This window comes from Jaculus jaculus, chromosome X (genome assembly GCF_020740685.1).
Source record: "Jaculus jaculus isolate mJacJac1 chromosome X, mJacJac1.mat.Y.cur, whole genome shotgun sequence".
Lineage (NCBI taxonomy): Eukaryota > Metazoa > Chordata > Mammalia > Rodentia > Dipodidae > Jaculus > Jaculus jaculus.
In genome coordinates this window covers 42,893,506-42,903,667 of record NC_059125.1, presented here as the reverse complement: position 1 = coordinate 42,903,667, position 10,162 = coordinate 42,893,506, and the positions used below count along the sequence as shown (strand labels likewise).

The following is a 10,162-nucleotide window of genomic DNA, read 5'->3' as shown; positions in this document are numbered from 1 at the left end:
AAACATTTTAATAATTCTAAAATAGCTAGGAGATGCAAGGCTGGGAAATTATCACTGAGAAAAATCAATGAAAAAAAAAAAAAGCCTGTATGGATTATGTTCTCATTTCTGCCTCTGCAATGCTGAACACAAAAATTTGGTTGGCGGAGGGCTTAGAAACAGCAGCAATATATATAGATATTTATCACTTAAATGCTTAGATCCAATAGGGCAGAGCCTTAGAGTTCACACAGTTTTTTTTTTTTTTAAATATGGAACGCTTTACAAATTTGCGTGTCATCCTTGTGCAGGGGCCATGCTAATCTTCTCTGTATCGTTCCAATTTTAGTATATGTGCTGCGAAGTGAGCACGCGTTCACACAGTTTTACAACTAAATATCTGCAGTCTTATGCGAGCAGATTCTACTGTCTTCAATAATCATGCCATTTAGAAATCTGGGACTATTTCAAAGGAAGACTAGTGATTCCGCAACAAACATTTAAAGTAGGAAACGTATGGCTCAAGAGAGTCAGTTGAGGGAGGATTAAATAACTTTTAGGCACTTTTAAGACTTGAAATTTAAGATGTGCCATTTATGTTCAGAAAAAAAAAGACCTCAAAATCACCACTATGTTGCTCTTACAATAACATGCATCTTAAAATTTCCTGTTATACATTAATGTTTAAGAGATAAATACAGAAAATAATTTGCACAAACAAAAATAACTGTCCACTCTCCCTCAATCATGGTCACAATGCAGACCTGCTCTTCCTCAAGTGGAGGGAAGCATGATTCCTAAGCCCTCATCTGGCACAAGGAGGGCTTGTAAATTCAAAGCAACTAAAAGGAGGAGGGGATCTCCCACCAGAGAAGAATTCACAGCCTTTTAAAATGTCAAGTTTTCTCTTACCAAGGAACTAAGATTACATTTCATACCTTTGCTAATTAGCAGGAAATATAAAAATCACCTGTCAAAAGGTGAAATGATATCAGTTACTTGTCCAAATAAAGCTCACCTACTTCACTAGTTGAAGAACTGTAAAACTTCCAATTAAAACTGAAAACACTGTGCAACCTTTGCTCAAACTTAAATTCAGGTTGAAGGGGTAAGTAGCTCAATGGTAGAGTACCTGCCTAGCATGCATGAGGCCCTGGACAGCTCCACAAGAAAAACAGAACAAAGCTAATTTGTATGTAACATAGTTAATGTAAAAACTATCTGGTTTCAAAAATTCCCATTATAGGAAACCTACAAGCAGTTGGAGTATGGAATACTGCAAATTAAAAAACCCCAAAACCCAAAGCTTTATCTTAAAACACCTGCCCCTTTTAATCATAAAATAATGCTCAATTTTGTTTCTGCTTTGTTCAGTTTTGTCTATAGCCTTTTGACAACACATTTTCCTATTAACTGAATTGTAAAAAATACAACCAAGCTTGTGCTCATTAAATATACATGTATATAAAAAACATACAAAAAGTACAAGAGTGATTGTTAGGAAACTTTTACAGTGTCAACATCTCACTTTCTCTAAGTCTTTAGTAAAGGGCCAAAGGTAACATCTTTCTGTGCACAAAAACTCAATGTAACTGAAATCCTGAATCAAGTGTCATGCCTATGCATGCCATACACAGGATTAACTTTCCAGAAATGTGTGGTCCTTAAAAAAAAGGACAAAAAATAACCAAAAACACACCACAGGACAAAAAGTTCTTCTTAAATCAAATTCTATTTGTGAATTCAGCAAAATAATTTCTATAAAATAAAACAGCGAAATATTTAAATAGAATAGGGTGGGCTGTATCTGTTTGCAGGGGTATTTGGTTTTAGACAGATTCCAAAAAGTTACACACAATTCAAATCATCAGTTCCTTTTAAATACAGTATTAATAGATGAGGTTCCTTATCTTTAATCAAATTTATTCTGAAATTGTGATACTTCAATTACATTAACTAATCAGTATCAGTAGCTTCTTTTTTTTTTTAATTAGACCCTGCTCTGAACGTTAAAATTTTTGGAATAATGAATGGAAAAAGAGCTAGAACAATTCTTGCTTTCAAGTAAAATTGTGACTGAGCAGAAAATCAGCCAGACATTTTGATGCAGAGGTACTCCAAGTACTGTGGGATTCTGGCGACTTCCACATCACTGGGATCCAGCAGAAGGAAAGTTTTAGAAGATTCACCTAAGCTCTACCAAAGAACAAAACAAGCACACCAAATACAGTCTTCTATTATGCTCCAGCATCCTGGCATAGCAAATTTTTTGAATATTGATTTTAAATCTTTCATAATTCTCATCACTGATACTTAAGTGTTCTTTATTCCACCCAGAGACTGAACTGTCAAACATGAGAAGGAACATATGTGCAACTAAAAACCACCTTTTTGTCACATTTCTCCCCTCATTTTGTTTTATAGTCTAGGTTTAAAAAGGAAAAGCTCTGAGCAATACAGCTGTCACTTGGGGACAACTGCAGTCATTACGGTAATTGTTTCCTCATTGGCTACACTAACTTGGTGTGAAGCCATGCTAAATGTTACAGCATAACTATAGCTTCAAAATGATTAACCTAATATCAGAATAAAAAGGCAATGAAAAAGATCTAGAAACAATGTTACATCACCAATTTTCCACATCAACCAAATAATTTAAAGGTAACCAGCCTTACATTGCTCATAGTAAAATGAACTCCACTGGCAAAGAATTAACATGAAACTATTTGTGTGGCTGATATGAATGGGCTGTTTTGTTGCTGTTGGTTTACTTTGTTTTTGTAAAGGAGGCGATCCAACTGCCACAAGGCAGGCAACACTGGTTGCAGAGTGCAGTGGGTATAACAAGAAAATTAACATATGTATTTTTTGTAGATCTGTGAATTTCATCAAGAAAAAAGTTTCTTGCTTAAGAATTAACAGTCAAACATTAATATACTATATACACCTTTGCCATTTACACATTAGCATCAGGCCATTTATTACAAAACACTATACACTTTCCACTGCAGGCGGGTTATATATTGACAGCAAATTTCTGCAGATAAGACAGTGAATAAACTTTCCACTCCAAATTGATTAGGAAGAGTTTCTAGTTTCAAATATTAGCCAGACACAGAAAAAGGTTGGACTGTAAGGCCTGGGTGCACAGTCTTGATGGAACCAGTTAATTATATGCATTTCATTGATCCTTGGTCTGAGGTGGGGACACTTCTTCACCACCTTCATAATTTTCTTGTGCTCGTTGGCCCGTTCTCTGAGGGTTGTTCATGTGATGTGCTGCTGGGCCTGTATATGGCTGTCCATGCACGTGGTTATTCTGGAAGGGAAGAAGAGATAAGTATATTAAAACTCTTCCCATAGTAACCAGACTTTAATCTACACTGGTGGTATAGTAGCAAGCACAGCTGGCCTTCCACAGGAAGCAAGCTTGAAAATCATGATCTGAAGCTTGTGGAAATTCAAACATTTCTTTTATTCCTGGGACTTAAGCTTTACACACATGTGCTTGGACTAAAAAGAAAAATGTAAACTTGTTTAAAAAAGAAAATGTGAATGGAAATACAAACTTCTAAGCTCTACAAAACATATAGTTCTACACATTTTTTCCCTTTTGCTTTTTTTATTTTATTTTAGCTTTTCGATGTAAGGTCTCATTCTAGTCCTCAGGCTGACCTGAAATTCACTATGTAATCTCAGACTGGCCTCAAACTCACAGCGATCCTCCTACCTCTGCTTCCTGAGGGCTGAGATTAAAGGAATGCACCATCACACATAGCATTACACAAATCTTTGTCCAAAATATTTTTAGTGCTAAAGGTATAGGCATTAGGGTCCAACAAATAAGAGGTTAGCCTATTAGTACATTTTGTTAAGTCTTCACAACGAATGATGTGTAAGGTAGCCTACATGACTGATCACAACATGAGATCTGCAAGAACAATACTATATTAAAGAGAACAAAACTAGGGCTGGAGGGAGCACTTAGCGGTTAAGGCCTGCAAAGCCAAAGGACTCTGGTTTGATTTCCCAGGACCCATGTTAGCCAGATGCACAAAGGGGCACATGTGTCTGGAGTTTGTTTGCAGTGGATGGAGGCCCCGGTGCACCCATTCTCTCTCTCTCTCTCCCCTTTCTCTGTCAAATAAATAAATAAATAAAAATAAAATATTAAAAAAGAGAACAAAACTATACTGAATAAGTATGAAGTAACCACATATGATTAATGCATATGCTTTCTAAGGATTGAACAAAGTTACTTTTTTCTCTTTGAATTTGGTTAACATTTTTTTGGTGACAGTCTAGCTAGTTAGCCTGGAACTATTTTAAGGCAATCCTTCTGCCTCTGCCTCCTAAGTACTAGAATTATACGAATGTACCACTACATCTGCTCCTTAAAGCTTTTTAAATGTCTGAACCAGACAATGTTCTGGTATGTCTGTCTGTCTGTAATTGAGAGACACAGAGAGAGAGAGAGAGAGGGAGGGAGGGAAAGAGGGAGAGAGAGTGAGTGAGTGTGAGAGAATGAGTGTGAGAGAACAGGCACACCAGGGCCACCTGCCATTGCAAACAAGCTCAAGATGCACGCACTACTTTCTGGCTTTATGTGGGTACTAGGGAACTGAATCCGGGCTACCAGCCTTTGCAAATAAGTGCATTAACTACTGAGTCATCTTTCCAGCAACAGATTTTTTTTACACCACTACTAGTCAGGCCCTGGTGATTTTAGACTTCATTTTTTTTTCTTTTTCTTTTTTTCTTTTCAAGGTAGGGTCTCACTCTAGCCCAGGCTGACCTGGAATTAACTATGTAGTCTCAGGGTGGCCTTGAACTCACTGCGATCCTCCTACCTCTGCCTCCCAGTGCTGGGATTAAAGGTGTGTGCCACCACGCCCGGCTTAGACTTCATTTTTGATGATTTGCATTATAAAATAAACACGCATGTCCTAAGTACTCAGTGTGCTTCTGTTCATAGACTCAAATTTAAGAATGCTACATATACTGTTTCTCAAATTTTGGATTTTCAGACCAGCAACACCTGTGGACTTGTGAGAAATGTAGACCTTCCGCCCCAGCAGACTTTGGTAATGTCCAGCACTAAGACAAACCCTCCAGGATGCTGATGCCTGCTTGTGTATTATTGCAGCTTCAAAAAAACACCTGACTTAGTCACATCTATGTTTCAAAATAAAGCACTCATTTAGGCTATTACTTTACCCACTCCTTTTTTGGGTTATTTTGTCCTCTATAATTTTTGCCGTAACTCAGGCTAAAGCATGGACCACAACTGCTTACTTCACTTCCATACTTTAGTGTCTTCAGAATCCATATGAAGACTCAGCCTAAGAGGAAACATCATCATAATCTTTCACATTAAACAGTGATTACTATTTTAAATAGACATGAAATAATCACGAAGTTTTACTACCTGTCATTCTTAGCTTGAGTGGCACTTACTTGACAATGCAATTACCACCAGGACAATTTCAAAGTTGCACCAAGACCCATGCCAACCATTTTTTCTTCTGATCATGCCCTCAAAGCTTCATAGTCACAGCAAAAAGCCATCCATGGGGCTGGGGAGATGGCTCAGAAGCTAAAAGGCACTTGATTGCAAAGCCTGCTGGCTAGGGGTTCAATTCCCTAGCTACTCAAGTAAAGTTGGGTGCAAAGTGTGGCATGAACATCCATTTGCAGTGGCAAAAGACCCAGGTATGGCCATATGCACACATATGGAAATGATTTTTAAACATTTATTTACTTCATTATTAGAGAGACACAGAGAGATAATATGAATATGGGAGCACCGGGGCCTCTAGCCACTGCAAATGAACTCCAGACACATGCACCACCATGCACATCTGGTTTACGTGGGTTCTTGGGAGTCGAACCTAGGTTGTTAGCCTTCACAGGCAAGCTCCTTAACCATGAATTCACCTTTCCAGCCCTAATTTGTTTGTTTTCCAAAGAATATTTTTTTTTAAAGGTGCTTGCTGGGCATCATGGAGCATGCCTTTAATCCCAGCAGTTGGGAGGCAGAGGTAGGAGGATCACCATGAGTTTGAGGCTACCTTGAAAAACAAAACAAAAAAAAGGTGCTTGCTTACGAAGTCTACTGGTGTAAGTTCAGTTCCCTAGCCATTCATGTAAAGCTAGATGAGTATTCATTTACAGCAACAAGAGACCTTGGTGTGCCCAAACATACACACACACATACATAGGTATAAATAAAAATTTAAAAAGCCACACTTTAAAAATTAAGCATAAACATCAGTTATAGAGGCTAAAACCACCATCTGACTCCTATTTACCTGCTGATACTGAGATCCAGGGGAATGGGGATATAATGGGGCATCTTCAGGTGGAGGCGACTCATGCTCATCTGGGGCATCTTGGTCATCTGGCTCCTAATTTTAAATATTTAAAGAAAAAAAAATTAAGCAGGCAATATTAATATCACTGCTTTTTCTCTTTGAACTTGATTAAAAAATCTACAAACAGACATGTTAACTTCCTTTTTACTGTACATGATCAAATTAAAGCAAATATAAATCTCTAATTTAGATTATCTTAAAAAAACATTTTTATTAAAGTATTTTATTTTTATTTATTTGTGAGAGAGAGAGGCAGAGATAAAAGTGTGAATAGGTGTGCCAGGACCTCCAGCCACTGCAAATTAACTCCAGATGTATGTACTACCTTGTGCATCTGCCTTACAATGGTCCTGGGGAATCAAACCGTGGTCCTTTGGCTTTGCAGGCAAGTACCCTAACCCATTAAGCCATCTTTCCAGGCCCCAAATACTTTTTTTTTTCTGGGTGTGGTGGCTCATGTCTATAATATCAGTACTTGGGGAGGCTGATGTTAAGAGGACTGCCCTGAATTTGGCCACCTAGAACTACAGAGTGAGTTCTAGGTCAGCCAGGAGTAGAGTGAAACTTTCTTCAAAAATTAAAACAAAGCCAGGAAGCCAGGTGTGGGGTGCATGCCTTTAATCCCAGCACATGGGAGGCGGAGGCAGGAAGACTGCTTTTGAGTTAAGAGGCTACCCTGAGACTACAGTGTGAGTTCCAGGTCAGCCTGGGCTAGAGTGAGACCCTACCTCAAAAACCAAACCAAACCAAACCAAAAAAAAAAAAAAAAAAAGTGGCACATGCATCTGCTGTTCATTTGCAGAGAGGCAAGAGGTACATGTGTACCTATGCATGTGTGTACATGTACACACAAACACACACACACAAATTGAATAGAACACATTTCTCATGTGATGTTACAGAAATAGTTTCCAGGGGCTAGAGAGATGGCTCAGCAGTTAGTTAAGGTTAGTTAAGCTTGAAAGCTGACAGCTTGGGTTTGATTCCCCAGCACCCACATAAAACCAGATGCACAAAGTGGTGCATGCATCTGGAATTCATTTGAAGGAGCAAGAGGTAACTGTGGTGTACCTATTTTCATACTCTCTCTTTCTCTCCCCCCTTACAAGTAAATAATAAATAAAATAATATGTTATCTTTAAAAATGGTTTCTAGAAAAAAGATACCCACATCAACTTAGCATATCACCAAACAAAACTCATTAGCAGTTTTTTTTTAAATGCCAGGTGTGGTAGGGCACACCTTTTTTTTAAAAAATTATTTATTTATTATTTGAGAGCGACAGACACAGAGAGAAAGACAGATAGAGGGAGAGAGAGAGAATGGGCGCGCCAGGGCTTCCAGCCTCTGCAAACGAACTCCAGATGCGTGCGCCCCCTTGTGCATCTGGCTAACATGGGACCTGGGGAACCGAGCCTCGAACCGGGGTCCTTAGGCTTCACAGGCAAGCACTTAACCGCTAAGCCATCTCTCCAGCCCATAGCAGTTTTTTTTTTTTTTTAAAGCAGTGTCTTACTATCACTAGCCCAGGCTGGCCTCAAACTAACAGTGATCCTATGTCACAGCCCGCTTTGTGTTGGGATTGAAGACATAAGTCACCACACACTGCTCTAGCATTTTTAATGGATATTTTGAAGTAGGGTCTCACTGTATCCCAGATGGGCCTGAAAAACTCACTCTAGTTCCAGGCTGGTCTCATACTCACACTGATCCTCCTCCTACCTCTGCCTCCCAAATGTTGGGATTAAAGGTGTGTACCACTCACTACACCTGGCGTAGCATTTTTTTAAACACTATCATTAATATATAGACACTAGACTATTAAGCAAAGAACTACTTTGCTTTCTTTTATCTGTTGTACACTATTGACTTTTTCTTTTTTTTACCTCCTCTGGACAGAGTTCACAAGCTTTTGCCAGCGTCATCCTGGCACTATGAGATCTTTCCAAGAAATAGCCATTTGATGTTTCATTGCTTTGCACTGGGGGAGACCAGTTGTTGTAAGTGTATTGAGGATTGCCAGTGTATGGTCTTCTTTCAAGCTCATCTCCAAGCCATTCCACTGCCCAGGTCCATTTCCTTTTTAGATCTCCATTGCCCTACAAAAGAAAAGACCTTATACATGTAAGAGGATTTAAGATATTATCTCAAAGATTAACTTAAAATGATAACCCCAAATGTTCAGGATCTTCTCTTTCTTTCCTTCCTCCTCCCTTACCTTTCCTTCCCTCCTCTCTTTCTTGATAGATCTTAATATATAGAGCCCTGACTGCCTGGCACTTGCTGTGTGGCCCAGGATGCCCCTGATTTCAGTCTCTTAAGTGCGGGAATTACCATGTTTGGCTTAGTAGGACTAAATGCCACTGTTTTTTATTTCATGGTGCTAAAGCATGAACCCCAGGTCCTTACAATGTGGAGTAGCCACTATACCACTGAGCTACAGCTCTGGCCCCTTAACCACAGATCTTATGTTCTGATTCAGATTTCTATTAAATTGTAAGAAAACACCCTCACCTGCAGGATTTGGTAAGCAACAGGACAATTGCTGAAGAGAGCTACCATACATTTTATACACTGATATGCTCTTTTTTGATAGTGATTCTTAGAACGCTGGATTGTGTCAAATAGCCCATCTCGGTCATCTGGAATTCCTTTAAGGGCATTATGAATTCTGAAAGACAATCAGATGGAAGATTAAAAAAAAAAAACCTTCAAGTTTCCCATGGTCATATAGCTGTCTACTAGTCTGGCATGAATCTATCTTTTCTATCTTTCTTTCTTTTGTTTTAATTTATTTTTTGAGGTAGGGTCTTGCTCTAGCCCAGGTTGACCTGGAACTCACTATGTAGTCTCAGAGGGGCCTTGAACTTATGGTGATCCTTCTATCTCTGCCTCCCATGTGCTGGGATTAAAGACATGCACCACTACATCTGGCTCTTACTAACTTGATTAGCAGCCCCAAATGATTATGATATTAAATTTAAATATATTAGTAGAAGCAAATTCAGAAATTCAATAGTTAACTTTCTTTTTAAAGTTTGCTTTATTAACAACCAAGTTTCTAAGTGTTGTAGTTGAAAATAGTCTCCTTTCAGCCCTTCCTGTCCCACCCCATCCCTCCCTTTCTTTATTCCTCTTTCTTGAGTCAAGTCCAAACTAAGTAGCCTAAGGTGGTCTTGAACTCTTTAATATTCCTGCCTCACCCTTTCAATTGCTGGGATTTACATGTTTGTGCCACCATGCCCAGAGCCTCATTTAAAAAAAAGAGGAAGTAAAATACTGGTACATAGTAAAGATGAACCTTAAAAACACACTGAGGGAAAGCAGCCAGACACAAAATGCCATATATGATTCTATTTTGGCATAATTATTAGAATAGGAAGATCAATGGAAGCAAATTCATGGTTGTCAAGGAGGTGAGGGAAGGACAAGAAATGACTAAGTGGGTTGGGGTATTTCTTCTGGGGTCATGAAAGTGTCCTAGAATTAGTGGTAATAGTTGCACAGATTTGGAACACACTAAAAGCCATCCAACTGCATACTTTAAAGTGGCTGAATTCATGTTATGTGAATTTTACCTCAAAAATGACGCAAATAGTCAAAATTTAAAAACTTATGCAGTCATATAATGCTTTGTCTGGAAAATATTATTTTATCAATTTTGCAAAAATCTTCCCACACACATATAGGCTTCTTTCCCTTTTATGCAGTGCTGATAATGGAACCTAGGGCTTGCCTTTGCACATGACCGGCAGTGCTCTGCCGCTGAGCTACATCCCATCTCTTTAAGTGACACAAAGTCACATTAT

At 38.7% G+C, this 10,162-nt stretch overlaps 1 protein-coding gene and 1 non-coding gene across 5 annotated transcripts in view; both read right to left on the bottom strand.

Annotated features, from left to right (window-relative positions):
• Positions 1 to 245: 245 nt before the first annotated feature.
• Positions 246 to 351, bottom strand: LOC123456794. The gene has a single exon (XR_006634672.1). It is a non-coding gene; the product is annotated as a U6 spliceosomal RNA (small nuclear RNA).
• A 1,341-nt stretch (positions 352 to 1,692) lies between these two features.
• The window catches only part of Usp9x (ubiquitin specific peptidase 9 X-linked), a 162,091-nt gene continuing 153,621 nt past the window's right edge, over positions 1,693 to 10,162 (bottom strand). For all 4 annotated transcript variants that reach the window (XM_045140215.1, XM_045140214.1, XM_045140217.1 and 1 more), the window contains 4 exons: positions 8,868 to 9,024; positions 8,240 to 8,452; positions 6,291 to 6,386; positions 1,693 to 3,298 (listed from right to left, as the gene is read on the bottom strand). In XM_045140215.1, the coding sequence (XP_044996150.1) occupies positions 3,161 to 3,298; positions 6,291 to 6,386; positions 8,240 to 8,452; positions 8,868 to 9,024 (604 nt within the window). In that variant the 3' untranslated portion in view covers positions 1,693 to 3,160. The remainder of the gene's footprint in view (positions 3,299 to 6,290; positions 6,387 to 8,239; positions 8,453 to 8,867; positions 9,025 to 10,162) is intronic.